Raw genomic sequence first — 18663 nt, 5'->3', positions numbered from 1 at the left:
GTGGGTGACTCAAAAGCAACTAGAGTTATTATTAAGTTATCCAACGGGGACAGCCTACAAGGCTCAGAACAAGAGCATCTGTCACCAACGTGGGAACAAAGTTTCCACAGGACACTGAGAACTACCTGTCTGTTTTCGCGTCAGGGACCCTACACCTGTGTAGGACACGTGTTATAAAGGACCAACAATGGAAGAAACTCTCAGGTACCTAACCAATAGGAATGTACAGAGAAATCCAATGGGAAGTAATCCAGGAGGTACTTTGTCTAGAAATACTGTCTATAACTCAGAGACAGTGATGTTAGTTAGTTGGAAACACCGGAAAATGGAGCAGTTCCTTCAGATTCTGTTTGTTCTGGGTAGCTTGTGAGTAATGATAAGATCCTATCAAGTCCAATTCCAGAATGGTCTTCTCCTTAGTCAAGAAGGGAACATGTCACATTCATCTAAGTGCAAAACCTCAGGTAGGACAGTGTCTTCTGGATCACCAGGATCAGATGAAGCATGTTACGGAGTAACACCTCTCAGTTATAAATCTGCTGAGTCTAAATCAGACATATTTATATAGAGACCATGAGCAGCTGGTTCAGAGGTACCTAAAGGCTAGAGTTTACACTATGCCTCAGTCACCTAAGTTAACGTAAAACCATATGTTTTAGGAACGTGTTCCATGGGAAGCAGTGACGCACAGATACACTAGATAATCAAGAAATTGTGGGGGAAAATATTTCTTAGCAAAAGTGCCACAACTCTGATGATTGCTTTTAATTTCCACAGAATAACGTGACCAGTGTAATGCAAAATACATAGAAATCTAAAACATAACACGCAGAGCCAAGGTTCAAATAACATATTTTCACTTTGAAAATTGTCACATTAACAAAAGACTTAATCGCATCACAATGAAATTTTAAATTCTAAGCCTCTGAAAAGTGATTGTATGAAAAATAATTGTATCACCACCAGTTTAGACAGAAGGAGCAAAAGGTGTCATTAACATAGAGGGAGAGCTAAGAAACGTGCCACAGGAACAATGAAAAGGATAGTACATTTCGCCGTCCAAATTGCTTGAAGGTAATACAAAGCAGGGATGCATCATCAGAGGTGCCGCCAAGCTGCTCAAGCAAAGGCAAACAAAACTCCAAATAAGCATATTCACAGCATGCAGCCAACTCGAACACATGGGTCATAATTGGGGAAGCACTTCCTAGTTCAGCAGCAATTACAAAAATCATTAGACTCTTTTTAATAGGAGAATCAAAAACAGAATTTTCCCATAAACGTTTCCAAAAAGATCCAAACCATTTAGCCTCTATCATGTTAAATGTCAATAGAAAAGTAAATCTGTTACGTCAGTGGTCCCATCAGATAAAGTAGATAAAGTTTCCCCAACAAAACATTATTCACTCATTTAAAAAAAAAAAAATGTGTGGGAAAAAAGGAAGTAGAGAATTGGAGAGAGAGAGAATCATTCATAAAAGTCCAATTCCTCACCTATGGGGTTTCTTTAGCTCAGCTAGAGAAAGCACACACATGTCATTGCTTTGGCTCCTTCCAAAAATAAGCTATGATTGTCTGGAGTGAAAATAGTCCTAGAAAAGTAACAACAGAGCCTGGTCACCAAGAAGTCCTTTCTCTACTCACAAGATTGGTGCTTTTAGGCAGGAGCTCTGAGCTGTCAAACAACACCCCAGAAACTCCTACGACGTATCTCTGAAGGAAATGTAAGTCAAGGGCAAAGACATCATTCCCGTATTCGAACATCGATTTTAAAACTCTTCTTGTGAAAGAGTTAAGCAAAACCATGATTCTAACAGTTTACTGAAGTCCCTCTCTGTGGCATGAGATAACTTTATGAAGAGCTAAAACGGAGATAGTGCTACAGGACAAATATTTTATTACCTCAGACTACAGTGCTGAATAGGGCAACATTTAATAACATACATGGCAACTTCTTTAGTGACATGTACTTCACTTGGCTGGTTGCTAGTCACTTGACTCTAAAACAGTGATAATACAGCAGTTTAGGAATATTTTAAAAACCCCAATGAAGTCTACTACTCTCATCTTGAATGAAAGACTTCAGGTTAAAATACATCATTTCCAGGATTCATAATTATAAGTGATAACCCCAGATGAGGAGGACCTGTTAGCATCTCCCCATGGACATAGCCAAGAAGATTTATCGCCTAAGTCACCTATCTCAACATCTCATTCAATGCACAGGAGCGATGATAGATGCATTTCTGTCCTCGTTTCCAGGAGACAGCCGTGACTGCCAAGTTAAATCGGAGAACAAGTATGGGTCCTCTAATATAAGAGTCTGTATTAAACGTGAAGGCAGAGCCCCGGATGTGCAATCCACAGACCCCCAAAAAACAAATCAGAAAGAGAAGAAAATGTACAAAACTTCAAAATCCACCCAGAGACAGTCAGAAACAGAAGCTATGGTCTTTGAAAAGTGACCTTCACAAATCAGTTTTGGGGTTTTTTTTTCCCATTTTCTTTCACAGTTTAAGCCTCAATCAAATCAGCGGTCTCTGGGGATTTTAAAATTGCTGTAGATTAAAATCCTCTCGGACTCAACTGTCTCCCTAATGCCAAGTATTTAATAATTCTACTTGTAAGGGACGTTTTTGATGAAACCCTGCTGTGTGCTATCTTCAGATGCTCAGCAGCTGCTCCACAATATGAAGCACTGCTGTCCTTATTTTCTTTATCACTCCATCTGGAGATGAGAAAATTATTGCAAACAGTTTCTATATTTGGCAGAGCTGGCAGAAAACAGCTTTACAATACTGATGCAGCAACTCTCACCTAACCGAGGCAGAGACCAACTTCCAGGTACTAATGATACATATTCCTGGCGTGGGCCCAAGGATAGGAAGTTAATAACTGTGATAGATAGACTAGAGCTAAGTTAATGAATTTCTAAATTTTATGCTTTCAATAATAGGGCCGTTTAAGCCTCAGCATTTGGACTCTCTCCTTCCACAGATCAGGCACTTTGATACTCAACAGGTTGAGTAAATTGAATCCATATATTGTATTTACGTTCTCTGTCAAGGTTGCTTCTCCACATTTGAAAGATCAAAGGCAAAGCAGTCATCAACCCTGTAGCCTTCAATACTGTGTTCATTACATTTAATCAAGTGCCAACTCCACCGCATCATCCACCAACCTCAACAATATTTAAATGCACGGCACTGTTCAGCAACAAATGTTGGCATAGTATTGTTTCAAAACACACACACACACACACACACACACACACACACACACCCTCGAGCGCGCAAGCACATACGTCCTAAAGCAAAACTAAAAACAAAGCGAGAAAGGTAAAATATTATCATTCTTTACACTGTGCAAGAAAAAGAAATTAAAAAATGCACAGAACTACCCAAAAAACGTTTTGGAGGTAGTTTTCTACCTGAGGCAGCATCAATCACGGTGGAAATTCCTCTTCGATCTGAGACTGGACGGGATGACCCTGGCATGCTGACTGGGTCAGAGCGGACCGGCTGGATCCTGCAATGCAATTTAATTTAATTCACATATGTTACTGGCATCAAAACTGTCGCTTGCTACATCAGACCTTAAATCAGGAATGCTGGCATAGCCCAATCCATTAAAGAACCATTCATTCTGAAGTAGGGCAAACAGAGGAGCTGTGGTCCCTAACTCTTGCACAAGGCACAGCAAAAATTTTCTACACTCCTGACCCCTCCCCCCTTCTCTTTGTATGTTATTTAATATATTTTAAGTAAGGGATTGGAAATTTGACATTAATCTAAAGAAATAAATTAAGTAGATTGGGAGAGGAAACAAAATACTTCCTACAGAGACCTTTGGCTTCTGCAAGAGGCAAATATGAAGAGTTCTGAGAATCCTCTCATTCAAGGAAAGTGCAGTAACTAGCAATGCTTCTAGAAAAGGCAGCAATACTCGATACACATTATTAAAAAAATATTTTATTGATTTTTACAGAGAGGAAGGGAGAGGGATAGAGAGTTAGAAACATCGATGAGAGAGAAACATTGATCAGCTGCCTCCTCACACCCCCTACTGGGGATGTGCCCGCAACCAAGGTACATGCCCTTGACCGGAATCGAACCTGGGACCCTCGAGTCCCCAGCCTTAAGCTCTATCCACTGAGCCAAACTGGTTAGGGCTCAATACACATTTTTTAGTAACTGCCTTAAACCTCTCAGTGAAAGTTACTTTATATATGACAATAAGCATAGGACAGCAAAACTGTGTTGAAGGTGACTGCCAGGGGTTTAGCTAGGATCACTACTATCTGAGTTACCTCCATAAAATTATCAATTAGCATGAAAGAATCAATTAGAATCCCAGCAAAACTGCAATTTACTAAATACAATATCAAATTGCTTATGAATGGTAAATCCATAAATAACAAGGGTCTATTTCTAGCTGTATTCTCTTAAAAACATGAACATAAAAATATCTGTATGACTAAAAAAATCTGAGCTTCCTATGCAACTTAATAGAATAAAAACTTGCTATAAGAATATATGCCTGCATTTGGAACTTTATTTATTCAATAAGTATTTGCTGAATATTAGTCATGTATCATTATTATTCTAGGAATAAGCAGAAACAAAACATGAAATACAAGATCTATGTGTGAATATATGGTATAGCACATGGACATTTATGATTGAGGCAAAAGACAACTAACATGTCAAAATGAAGAAGGTAATAAAGGCTCCAAATTGAGAAGTAGAGGAATGAATGAATGGTCCACAACGGACAGAGAAGAGTTTGTCAAGGGGTAACAGGAATTGCACCTGCATACAGTAACAGGGTATGTATACATGCAGAGGAGCAAGAGGTGCCCATTAAGCACAGAACTAGGACAAGCAAGCCCTTGGATTTGTGACTCAGCATGAGAAATGCAGGTGCCATGAGGAGCATGATTTGACTGAAGCATGGAGTTCAGAGTGGACACTGATGGAAGAGAAGAGGTTGATAATCACCATGGGACAGATTACACAAGCCTAAAATGCCAAGTATGAACTGCAGAAAAAGAGTTCATAGCTACTGAAAACACAGTTTAAATGTATATGTATCTGTTATACGAAAGAAATGGGAGGGAGGTGAAGAGCAAATCCATTTGATGGAGTACCAGAAGTTGGAATGTTGATATTAAACACTGATCACTGCTATCGTGGGCAGTGTGATGTATGACCCAATACCCATTCACCCCACCTTATTTTACCTAAGCCAAGGGAAAATGGTTAGGGCAGAGAAAAGAGGAAGAGTTTATTTGGAATTTCTGCAAAAGATGTTTTCTGATTCTTGAGAGAAACAAAAAGATAGTCTATGGTCAGGTGAGGCAAAGTAAGCCCCCGCCTGGTCTCAAAAACTTATGTAGCCTAATAAGTTTCCTAATATTAATTCAATTTATAGTAGAGTTTCTAAATAATCCAGAGTTGGGAGTGAGGTGTAGATGGTGCTATGGATGAAACAAGACTGGTCAAGAATCGATGTGATGAAGCTGGGTGACAAACACATGGGGTTTATTCTATTATTCTCTTTAATGTTATACATGTTTATATGCTTAAAATCTATAATAATAAAAGGGTAACATGCTAATTAGACCAGATGTCATTCCGGATGAAGCCGCGGCCGGAGGGAAGCCCGGGTCCCGGGTGCCAGAGGGAAGCCAGTGCCGGCAACTGGGGGAAAGAAGGCCTACTCTTGCACGAATTGTGTGCATTGGGCCTCTAGTTTTTTCATAATAAGAAAAGAGAAAAATAAAAACAAACTGACAGAGGTGATGGAAGTGTCCTGGCATTAAATAGTGGGGATGTTGAATTGCACAGTGAATTTTATGGATTTGTTTATTTTTTTTTAATCTTTTTTTTTTGGCCTTTTCATTTATTGAATTTACTGGGGTGACACTGGTTAATAACATGATATAGGTTTCAGGTGTACAACTAGCTAACCAATAGTGGGAGCTCTTTAGTGTGAGGAGAAGGAAAGTCCCTGAGGAAATTCTGGAAGCGTTTCAGGAAAGTGGCATTGGGAAATATAATTCGAAACACATTGTATCCAATGAGATCTCACATGAGATCCCCAATGATAAGGAATCACAAAATACAGAGCATGCATTCTGCAACAGGGCGCTGTGCCCGAATGGAGAAATGTAAATGTTTCTGCAGATGCTCATTACAAATGAAAGTTCTAACCCAGTCAAATGACTCTGCTAGTTCTTACTTCTTACCTGAGACTGTTGAGATCAAGATCATCCGTATCAAAATCCATAAGGGGCTGTGGAGTATCACTGGGACCGTGAGACTGCAACACTGATGAACTGGACGATATGACTGTGGTCTGGCCTGAGGGGTGGATGGTTTTGAACTGGAACTGTGGGCCCATCCACAGACGCCTGTGGGGTCCAGTGTGCGTCACAATCTCTACCTGGAACAGATTAGGAATCATGATTTAAATGTGGTAGGACCTTTGAGAGCCTTTCATAATCCGCCCCCTTCCTGTCCCTGAACACAAATATTCTCCAAGAAGTTCATTTTGACCAAGTGAAGGAGGGCCAGGGCACCCACAATCAGAAGGCGAAGATAATCACAGCCTAAGCAGACATTCACTATCTCCCTCTTAGAGGTTTTCACAAAAATAAAAAAAAATTCATTTTGTGCATATATATGTGTCTATACACACACGTAAATATACACATACACCAGACCCACACATATACAAAACAAAAATCACATGAGAGTAAAAGGACCAGCCACCTGTCTCACATGACTAGAGTCAACTCCCTGGGAACTACCTTTCTCATTCATTATAGACAGTACTTACCACTCTGGGCATGCACTGAGTACTGCACCTATAAATCCACATTAAAAGTGAATCCTGCACTGAGGACCAAGCTCATGACAAGCTTGAAGTTATTCTTAAACTATCCAAGGGGGGAAAAATAGATATAAAATAATTTTCACCACCCAAAGCTCCATTTAAATATTATAATATTTATTAACTCCTCTCAAAATACCCCATAGTCCACTTTTATATTAACAGAATGTTTTCTCAGCTACCACAAACAGTGACACAGGTATTTCAAAGGCCACAAAACAGTAAAACCAAAATGCTGTGTGAATTTCATGCTTAGTCTATGGAGGGGGTCTGGGAATGCTGCCAATATTAAATGAAACTATTTAAAGAGAAAGCAGAGTAGAAGACACTGGGTAAAACTTGAAAACAAACATAGTATGTAATTTTACAAATGAGCAATGTGAGTAAGACGCACATATGCAAATCTTTGGTGAAAGACTATTTCTCAATGTCTTCTAATTGCTACATCCATGTCTATGAACGTACTTGATAGAACTGACTTCCCATATGCCTTCCTTTTGCCCTGAGTTCCTCTATGTTTAATCACATGTCTCTGACTGCGGTGCTTAATTCTTAACAAAACATAACTGAAAAGGTTCACAGAGTACAGCTCTGGGTTTGTAAGTTCTGAAGGGCAAAAAAAGCATCATGCTCTTGGAACAATATTCACATTCCCACTAATCACCGGGAGACAACCACTCAGATTTAGGACAGTGATTTCTGAGTTGAGTAGTTGTATTCAGCAATGGAAATTAGGCCACAGAGAAAGCATGCTGCGTGTTTTGAGCTCAAAACCATCAGTGTCACAGAGCCGAGAGGTAAACAGATGCCCGCGCAATTTCACAGAGGCGATGGCCAGATGTTCCTATTCACTCCCCTGTTGTGTGCGGGACAAACATATTGTATGGATGTTCACACTGACAGCACACATTACCCCTTTTCCTAATTGAAAAGTTGAGGTGAAGGACAGTGGTTTCTCTGCCAGCCGTCTTCTGTTTTTTGTTGTGTGGGGGTTTTTTTTGTTTTTGTTTTTACTTTATTGTGTTATCCTCATGAAAGGATGTCCCTCTACCTGCCAGGAACTGAAACACTGACCCTCCTTCAAGGAGCATCCCGTGAGTATTTTAGGCGTGATGACATGTGTCACCTAGAAGCAATTTGTTTCTCCGGCGTCCAGATTCCGGTTAGCTTTTCGGGCAACCCTCCCTGTGAAAGCAGTAAACCGGCCGCCAGCCTCCGCCGAGGCACCTGTCTGATGAAAAGCCGCTGGATTGGTAATCGGAGACAGGTCGTTCGCTTCACCGAATGATGTCAGCTTTGAAGCAGACATAACAGGATTTGTAATGAAGTCATTTGTAATCTCATCATTTTGAGGGCTGCCCAAGTATCTTTTATTTCAAAGCCCTGAGATGAAGACAGCTTCACCTGACACTGGAGGAAGGGTCTGTAGAAGCTGCTACAGGGCTACTGTAGAGACCACTGGATGCAGGGCTGCATCCAGCCGAGGAGAGGAAACCCAGTCGGTCAAAACCAGGACTCACAGATTAAAATGCTGAGCTTCCCCGACCAAAGTATGGGCCCGATTTTCAGAAAATGTTGGCCCCACAAAACAAATCCCAGGGAATGCTGAATGACTTCACTGTTTTCACAAGGCCAATTCTTATGTTAATCCAAAGTGTCCATCTAAAACCCAAGGTCCTCAGGGATATAAACGGATTGCTTGAAAGATGTGTATTTTATGCCCTCTGCACGAAAGCTAATGCACACACACACAGAGGGCATAAAATAATAGGTGTTATATATTCCTGCAACAGTATTTAGGAAAAATTCTTAATATGGAAAGACAACTGACTAGCTTATTAACAGTCCTAAATAAAAGGTCCCAGTTCTGTCCATTTTCCTCTAAGGAAAATACTTTTTAAAATTCAAGAATAGAAACAGACAATGGATTCCTTTTTTTTTTTTTCACTCTAACAGGCCAAACATTTCAGAGTTTTACCTGAGAAAGCCATTCTTCATCTTCCTGTCCACTGTGGTCGGAAGCTAAACTGTCATAGGACCCGTGCCGAGTAATGGGCCCAGGACTTCCAGGGGGAACCACTAGAAGAAAAAGAAAACATAGGAGTATAAGAGGTGTGTGCACGCATGGAATATCTGTACAGCCAAGCTTCCCGGCCGGCTGCTGCCTCCTCTCAAGGCAACAAAGTTTCAATTATAGAAGGTAAATAAACCCCAGATACCTGCTTCCAGTCGCCATGGCCACGGAGCTGGAACAAATAAAAAAAAAAAAAAGGAAAGGCTGGGAGATTTGGTCACCAGGGGGCTTGGTCAGTCTGAAAACAGCCATCAGCCCCTCATCCAGGCTGGCCAGGCACCCCAGTGGGGACCCCCACCCTGAAGGGCGTTTGGGGAGCCTGAAAACTGCCCTCAGCCCTTCACCCAGGCTGGCCAAACCCCCATGGGGTGAGGGTCCCCACTGGGGGGCTTGACCAGCCTGCAAACAGCCATCAGCCCCTCACCCAGGCTGGCCAGGCACCCCAGCGGGACCCCCACCCTGATCCAGGACACCCTTCAGGGCAAACCAGACGGGCCCCAGCCATGCACCAGGCCTCTATTCTATATAATAAAAGGGTGATATGCAAATTGACCCTAACAGCAGAACGACTGGGAATGACTGGTCACTATGACACACACTGACCACCAGGGGGCAGATGCTCAATGCAGGAGCTGCCCCCTGGTGGTCAGTGCGCTCCCACAGGGGGAGCTCTGCTCAGCTACAAGCCAAGCTGATGGCTGCCAGCACAGCGGTGATGGCGGGAGCCTCTCCTGCCTCCTCAGCAGCGCTAAGGATGTCCGACTGCAGCTTAGGTCTGCTCTCTGCTGGCAAGTGGACATCCCCCAAGGGCTGCTGGGCTGCCAGAGGGATGTCTGACTGCCAGCTTGGGCCTGATCCCCCAAGGAGCAGGCCTAAGCCAGCAGGTGGACATCCTCCGAGGGGTCCCAGACTGCAAGAGGGCATAGGCCGGGCTGAGGGACGCCTCCCCCCCCCCCGCCCCGAGTGCACAAATTTTTGAGCCACAACAACCAAACTACCAGTCGACAGGTCGCTATAACACACACTGACCACCAGGGGACAAACGCTCAACACAGGAGCTGCCCCCTGGTGGTCAGTGTGCTCCCACAGCAGGAGTGCCACTCAGCTGACTGACGGGCACCAGAGCAGGGCTATTCTAAATAGAGGTTTCAAATTAAGAATGCTTTGAAGCATTGAGAGGTATCACAATATAAAAAGAATACCAGTTGGTGGGATATTCTTTTTCTCAACATAACATAAATATCTTTCTTTCTCCCTCAGATTTCTGTACACTTAAAAACTTCCCCAATCAGGTAGGAAGAACATTCCACCTTCACTATGGGGAAACAATGATATACCAGGTTACAATGAAAAAAAAGTTCAAAACTTGACCCTGGGATAAGGAAAAAGGATTGAATGTATGACAAGAGCAAAATTTCCATGCTCTCTGACCACTCAATTCTTAGGAAAGATATTCTGAAATTAGAACAAGAGTACCATAAACAGAATCGGGGGGTAGAAATTTACAGAATCCCAGGAGTCTTAGGATTGAACAGCTGTGAAAAATCATATCTTAGGGTTCAAGGAAGTAGCAAGAGATTCCTCATGGTGCAGGAGTATAAGAGGTGTGTGCACACATGGAATATCTGTACAGCCAAGTCTCTAACAACCTCTCCAAGTTCCCCAGGAAAAAGTTGAGAATATTAATATGTGTCCAAGAGTAATATGAACACATTCCAAAGAACTAACAGGCTTTGAAGTAGAAGCAAGGGTGAGTGCTGCAGAGGACTATACAGGGCAATACCCAATGGTCAGGTAGGGAACTGGGATGTCTCAGTGGTTACAACAAGGATAAAACGTCCCCAACTCTCCCATCTCATTATCTTTGCACTATGTAAGACGCAGTTTTGGAGAGGGTAATAATTGATTCATTGTTTTCCACATTTGTTAGAATAAAGGTACAGAATGAACTTAAAAGAGTTTATTTATAGAAAAATGGACTATCTATCTTGCAAGTCTGAGTTTAATGAACAAACATACATACATACACCTTCGACCTAAAGAAAAACATTATCCACTAGCCAGGTTGGCTCAGTGGATAGAGCACTGGCCCTCAAACTGAAGGGTCCCAGGTTCAATTCCGGTCAAGGGCACATACCTCAGTTGCAAGCTCAATCCCCAGCTCTGGTTGGGGTGGGTGCAGGAGGCAACCAATTGATGTGTCTCCATCACATCAATGTTTCTCTCTCCCCCTCCCACTCTCTCTAAAAACTCAATGGGAAAATACCCTCAGTGTGTGGATTCACAAAAAAAGAGAAGGAAGAGAGGGAGGGAGGGAGGGAGGGAGGGAGGGAGGGAGGGAGGAAGGAAGGGAGGGAAGGAGGGAGGGAGGGAGGGAGGGAGGGAGGGAGGGAGGGAGGGAGGAAGGAAGGAAGGAAGGAAGGAAGGAAGGAAGGAAAGGAGGGAGGGAGAAAAAAAAGGAAGGAAGGAAGGGAGAAAAAAAGGAAGGAAGGAAGGCAGGCAGGCATAAAGCTGAGACAGGAAAAGTATGAAATTTTGAAACAAAAACATCTGCCATGTTCCATCCCTGCCTTTATCCCTACTAGTAAAATAATACAAAACAAGCCTATCCATCTAACTAAAAAGGATACCCTGTCAATTTATTTTAGAGAATATAACTTCAAAAGTACTGCCTCTACACGGGCATTTGATGAGTATAGATCAACATGCCAGGGCAGGATGGGCAGATCATTATGAGGTAACTGTGAGCCAGACTTTGTTTATATTGTGTCCTCAGGAAAGCAGGTCATGCTACTAGTGAGTAAATAAAAGCTAAAAAAAAATCACTAAGTGTATTTTGCTGTCTTACAGTGATACATGTGTTTCTATATATATTTTATGTTTATGTGCAAAGCAAACAAAAAGCAATGTGCTTCAGTGTCAACCTTTGCAAATTAGTTGTTAATCCAAACCCCAAAGAATTCCAATTAAGCATAACTTAAGTAAAGATATGAAGAAAAAAATTTGAATGGTCTTTTGATCGTGCTTCTAAGTCTGGATTCCACATAACAAAAACCTCAATATTCCAAAATGGAGAACATCAAATCATGATATCACTTCTCAAGTCTATAAATAGTTTCCATGAGTTCTCTGGTTTTGTATTCTTAGGTGTCTTCTGCACTATAAAGTAAGGATCGATAGATATAGACTTTTAAAAAATTATCCACATAAAATATAGCATTTATGATTTAGAGGAAGCTAAAAGCATTGACTTAGATGCTGTTAAAACTATAGGTACAAAGTATTAAGTTGTTCAAATAATAATTGCTAAATTAAAGCATTAGAAACATTGTATTACCAGATACTGAACATGACTCTGAAGTCTCCTTTTTTAACATGGTTTAATGGAAGGGATATAGGTAATACTTGTAGGTTAGGATACATAATTAGAACCAAAATTCCAACAATGAGTTACTACTAGTCCTGTGAGTTTTATGTGAACTATATAGCTCTTGGCTTTAGCTTCTGCTGAAAACCCTAGCCCTGGAGAAATTTTAACCTGTTGACATTTCAGAGTGTTTTCTCCAAAACAATAGCAGTACATCCTCAATTTCAAGGAATCAAATTCTTTCTAAATTACCCCAAATTTAACAGATGGCTCTCAGGAACCTAAGTTCATTTGCAACAAATCTAGTCTTCTGGTTAGAAAACTGGAGATAAATTTTTATCATCAGTATATGGAATATAACTTATATTAGGGCAGGTAATTACTTTTCTTAGTGTGTTCGACATGGTTTAGGTATTCAGGAAAAAAATAATCTCCTAACTATGGAGTTTACAACAGGGTACATAGGGTCTAGGTGTTCCATTAAGATGAAAGAATAAAAAAAATTATTTGCCCCCAGCACCATTTGCTTTTAAAGCAATGAAAGAAAAAAGACTTGACAATGCGTATTAAAGCTAAAACACTAACCACATATGGGTCATAAGCATCCTTTTTACATAAACTAACACAAAGCACAATATTGAACACAGGGTAGTGCTTATTTATAAAAACAAGGAAGGGGAAATCCATTTGGTTCTGTTCTGTTCTGTTCTCCCACCCATTTCTTGAACACCCAGTAATAAATTCTCTTAGCTGGAGCTCTGGAAGCTTCGGAGGACATAGCTAATGAACTACAGGTTCTGCTGCTGGTGAATTCCATGCTCCCAAATTTAGGAGACATTAAAAAGCTGTACTTCTCCTGGAAATGAACCTCAGTGCTATGGAATCAGGGAAATCTGCTTCACAAATAAGGGGGGAAATGCTGATCCAACTGCAACCTAGTTATATATAACCAATATGAGATTGTAGACCAATTATATTAAATAAGATAATAAATTTTTTTAAAAAAGCAAGTGGTATCTAGATTTTTATGTGAGATAAAGCTCGTGGCTTTAGCTTCTGCTGAAAAACCTAAAATACATTCATATGCTGAATATTTGGGCCCAGAAAGAACCTCAGAGATATTTAATATGAAGAAACAAAGATGGATCTATTTTGGAAAAGTGAGTGTGAGCTGGGTCCCTTGCTCTCTACCATCTCCCCACCAACCCTCCAAAAACAATAAAACCGTCACCATGCTGAAGTCTTTAGTGGAGACCTGAGAGGTGAATAATGTTGTGCCAGCATTACTCGGCCCTTTAGGTTATTTAGGGAAACATGTTGCCTTTTTCAAGCAACAGAAATTTGTGAGTTAGATGACATCATGCTGCCTTGAATGAAACAGCTCGGGCTCCAAGTTCACCCAAAGGCCAACAGTGATAAACTCTCATCCAAGGACAAACTTCAATATAGTTTTGGTACTTATTAAAAACAGCATTTATAAAGCAACCATACAATAAGAGAGGGCTCTATACCAAACTCTGTTTCTGATCAGAAAGCACTCAGGACCTGAGAAAGAAATTCTGCTTGGGAATGTAGTTTCCTAGTACAGAAACTAAAATCTGCCTTTAAAAAGAAAGGCTCAAAAGGCCATCCAAAGGCAAAGTGGTCTCAGGTACTGCCAACGAACAAGCAGGTCACAAAAGGGGAACTACAACAACCAACAAACATATGTAAGAGCAGTAATCAGAGATTTACTCATTCAAAGTTATGCTTCCCCACTATCAAACTGACAAAATTTAAACCCTGGCCTTTAAAAAAAATTTTTTATGGTAAAAGTATATATATTTTTAAATCCTTATTGTTCAAAGTATTACATATGTCCCCCTGTTTCCCCCATTGACCTCTTCTAATCAGCCTCCTCCTTCCTCTCCCCACCCTCTTCCCAGGTCTTCACTCTCCTACTGCCTGCGTCCATGGGTTATGCATATATGCATACAAGTTATTTGGTTGATCTCTTCCCTTCCACTCACCCTCCCTCACCTTCCCTCTGAGATTGTGCAGTCTGTTCTATGCTTCTATGTTCTGGGTTTATTTTGTTCATTAGATTCCACATATGAGTGAGATCATATGATACTTGTCTTTCTCTGATTGGCTTATTTTGCTTAGTATTACGCTGTCTCAAAGGGTAAGAGATCCTTCTTTTTTACTGCTACATAGTATTCCAGGGGAGGAGAACCTTTTTTTTTTTTTTTTTTAAGAGAAAGCTTTCAGGTAAAAACCCACTAACAACCTTAAGAAATAGGTAGCGTTCTTATTCTTATTAAGGGCCTGACTCCATTTTACTGAAGTCTAGAAAGAAGTTTTCTCTCTGGTTTAGAAACGTTTCCATTTAAATGTAAGGAACTCACTGAACTTTATTAGCAGCCATATTCAGTACCAGTGCAAGAACATCTGAAGTGTTACCCTCCATAAAAGGGAAAAGCTTTCCCTATGTTATATATCAAACCGATCAATGGCCTTCCTTGCACTCTGACCATGTGTTACCATGGATGTTCTCTAATTAATTAACGAGGTTTTCTAGCAGTCAGTCATTGTGCTTCTCAGGTTTCACTTTCCTTTTATTCCACAATCCCAGAGTAACAGTCACAGGCAACATACAACTAGAACAATGCCATATCACTGCCTGTGAGGTAACAGATTTCACTAAATAGCAAACACTGGGTGCCTCTCTTCCTCGCCCGCTCTGCCTTCTCTTCCCTACCCCCCAAGTTCCATGTAAGATTCTCACAGAAGACATAAACTAAGGAGCTTTCACTTGTTATTATTCCTGCTGCCCTAATGGTCATTGTACATTCAGCATCTGGACAAGTTATACCTGGAGGTAGTCTGGAAAGGGTTGTAATTTAGTTTGGCTCCTCATCATAACCCTAAATATGATAAAACACAAAGGCTGCATGCTATAGGCCTGGGGGTCGAACGACCCTTTCACAGGGGTCAGCTAAATACATCCTGCATATCAGATATTTGCATTACGATTCATAACAGTAGCAAAATTACAGTTATGAAGTAGCAACAAAAATAATTTTATGGTTGGGGGTCACCACAACATGAGGAACTGTATTAAAGGGTCGCGGCATTAGGAAGGTTGAGAACCACTGCTATAGGCAAGATCAGCTACTCCACTAAAAATTTCAAATTGTCCCAATGTATTTCTAAGGACTGAACAGAGTGCAAGAATCCCTTGAAAACATTTTCAATGAAGGTCAGGTGGAGTTTATTTACCTGAAAAGATGTACACAATGCCTATTTGATGTTTGTTATATCAACTCAATTCATAATACAACTGCATTCTGTAGACATTAAAACAATGGCAGGAAAGTGAAAGAAGTCCACCTTGCTATTTTAAACATATTTTTATTTATTTCAGAGAGGAAGAGAGAAGCGAAGAGAGATAGAAACATCAATGATGAGAGAGAATCATTGATCGGCTGCCTCTTGCACGTCTCCTCGGCATGCCCTGACCGGGAATCAAACCGTAACCTCCTGATTCACAGGTCGACACTCAACCACTAAAGCCACACCAGCCAGGCCATTTTGCAATTTTACAGAATCATATTATCACTGTATAGTATCTTCCATGTAAGGTTATAAATAACAACTTCGTCCTACCACAGTTTATATAACCTACCCAAACAAAGAAGTCTAAATAAGAACAATCCCATTCTAATCAAAGCTCAACTGTAGTTACAGAGTGCCTTTTCAAAGGGCCTAAGAGTGACTGAGGACAGATGACTTATTTTCCAATAAGTATTCCTTGGGACCTTCTAATTGTGTATGCCATGTACCTGTTTAAAAATTAATATTTATTTTAAAAATTTGTGGAGACATCACAATGAAATTTGTATGGTGTAGTCAATCCAAGAAGTCAAAGAAGGAAAACAAAGAAATCAGATGCATATCAATGAATTAGAGGCCCAGTGCACAAAATTCATGCACAGCTAGGGTCCCTAGGCCTGGCTGGTGATCAGGGCTGGGTGGGACCTTCCTTCCCCTGGCTGCCGGCTGCTGGCCGGGGGCCTTCTTTCGTTCTGCACCGCACCCTGGTGGTCAGCGCACGTCATAGCAAGCAACTGAACCCCTGAGGGGACAGTTTGCATATTAGCCTTCTATTATATAGGATGATGGAAACCAATGCATGAAACAAAGTTGCACTTACCACATAATGAGTCAGGGACATTCCTCCTAATTTCTTAGGTTTAGTGATATTTTCTTTGTGGGGGGGGGGGGGGGTGCTTCTATACACACTCACTCCATACATATCCATTTATCCTTGTTGCCATATTTACACACATGTACATATCAAATACAGGACCAGCTTTCAGCTCCAGTGCACATGGTAATGTGTGTTCTTTTTTTTTTTTTTTAATATATTTTTATTGATTTTTTACAGAGAGGAAGAGAGAGAGAGATAGAAAGTTAGAACCGTCGATGAGAGAGAAACATCGACCAGCTGCCTCCTGCACATCTCCCACTGGGGACGTGCCCGCAACCCAGGCACATGCCCTTGACCGGAATCGAACCTGGGACCCTTCAGTCTGCAGGCTGACGCTCTATCCACTGAGCCAAACCGGTTTCGGCATAATGTGTGTTCTTGGTGAGGGGAATGACTATGTGCTGGAAGCTAGAACTCTCCTAGTGCTGATTCTATGTAGAAATATGACCTGTAATCCTACAACAGTGGCAACTGTATTCTCACATTTCACCCTGTAGTTTAGATAAATTTTTTTCAGGCATTTCAAAACAGAATATCCTCTATCAGAGAGTAAGATAAGTAGAAGATATGCAGAACCTATTGTGAACTGATGTCTTAAAGGTAAGAAATCACTATTTGGGTTCATTAAACTGCATTTGGTTAGTTATTGCAAACTTTTTGTCCTTAATCCCCACATACACAGGTGAAAAGCAGAGTCTAAGGTACTCAGTTCAGCCTCCAGAATAAAGCCTAACAACAAAATTAAAGGAAGGGGAGGGAATTGTTCACAAGAGGAAAAATGGAATAAATTACTTTTTGCAAAGAGTTAATGCACTTCTCCTGGTCTCCGCCTATCTATTAGCTAGGTACGTCCTAAAAGAGTGCAGATCATTATATAGCAGGGAGAATTAAGGACAAAAGAGGCAGAGTTCTCTTGGCATGGAGAGTGAAAAGCTTTTAGACGTGGAGGACATAAACATTTTCAATCTATCCATAAGAACATAATTTAAAACCTTTCTTAAAAATAATTAAGGATACATGATAGGTACCATATAATAAAGAAACTAAACATTCAAAATTTACCTCTTACTAAATCAAAAAATTCATAGAAACAAGACCACATGGAAAAGAAAGAGAGAAAATAGCCCAGAACCAAAGATTTTCCAAGGCTTGCTCTCACCTCTTTGGATACACAATGTAAAGCTATTGGAAAGTTATCTCCACAAATCATTGCCACTGTGTTACCAATAAATTATGTAATGGCGTGACAATTACTTCTTTTTATGTCCTTGCCATTAGATGTATATTAAAGTATTCAAGTATAAAGATATAACAGTGGGTGGCTTTCTCATAACACTTTATCTACCTTACATTAAAGAGAGACAGAACTGGAAATGCCAAAGACCACGCTCTCAACCTGAAGAATCAACTGCCTCAATTCATCATATCTTTACCTACTAGGTTCATTATTTCCAATTAAAATTTTCATATGAAACATTCAAGAGATGGTTTATCTCAGATATCAACTATATCATATCACTCATCCAGAGTTTCCATAATTTCTGTATTCCATGTCTCCTATATTAATCATTTTTTCATCTTAATAAATACCTATGTATCCTGATCACAGACACCATGTAAAGCTATCAAACAATAGAGAAAAATAATCTGATCAGAAGTTACAACACAAGGAAGTTACAGGCATTTCAGGAAGCTTTACGTTTACTTTCAGAACCAAAGTACTTTGGGCTCCTGGTTTGATTTCTTAGTTAAACAGTATTTGACATAACCATACAAGAACCATTGGCACCTGAAAGATAGCCTTGAAGACTAGCAGAGTGCCAAGAGAAGACAAAAAACAAAAACACTAGCCTCAGAATAGTCCTTATAAGTCTCAGCTCTGACCCAGACTTGACATGTAAGGGTGGCTCCGAAGCTCTTCATGTGGTCTTAAAATACAAAGAAAGCACAGTAGGAAAGGCAAGAAACTAATGGTACAAAGGCAATGAAGGCAATTCAGTGTTTCTTGTCTCTTGACCAAGTTCCACAAAATCACATGGTGAAGAGCCTCCTGTCATATGACAACAATAAGGA

General features: G+C 40.6%; 1 protein-coding gene across 3 annotated transcripts in view; it reads right to left on the bottom strand.

Annotated features, from left to right (window-relative positions):
* BCAS3 (BCAS3 microtubule associated cell migration factor) overlaps positions 1–18663 on the bottom strand; it is a 470653-nt gene that overhangs the window by 234710 nt on the left and 217280 nt on the right. For all 3 annotated transcript variants that reach the window (XM_070394364.1, XM_070394365.1, XM_070394366.1), the window contains 3 exons: positions 8876–8976; positions 6251–6447; positions 3431–3528 (listed from right to left, as the gene is read on the bottom strand). In XM_070394364.1, coding sequence (XP_070250465.1) covers positions 3431–3528; positions 6251–6447; positions 8876–8976 — 396 coding nt within the window. The remainder of the gene's footprint in view (positions 1–3430; positions 3529–6250; positions 6448–8875; positions 8977–18663) is intronic.

This window comes from Myotis yumanensis, unplaced genomic scaffold, assembly GCF_028538775.1.
Source record: "Myotis yumanensis isolate MYYU_CA2020_CCGP unplaced genomic scaffold, mMyoYum1.0.hap1 SCAF_16, whole genome shotgun sequence".
In the NCBI taxonomy this organism is placed as follows: domain Eukaryota; kingdom Metazoa; phylum Chordata; class Mammalia; order Chiroptera; family Vespertilionidae; genus Myotis; species Myotis yumanensis.
Note: the sequence above shows the minus strand (reverse complement) of the source record. Positions and strands in the feature narration are given on the sequence as shown.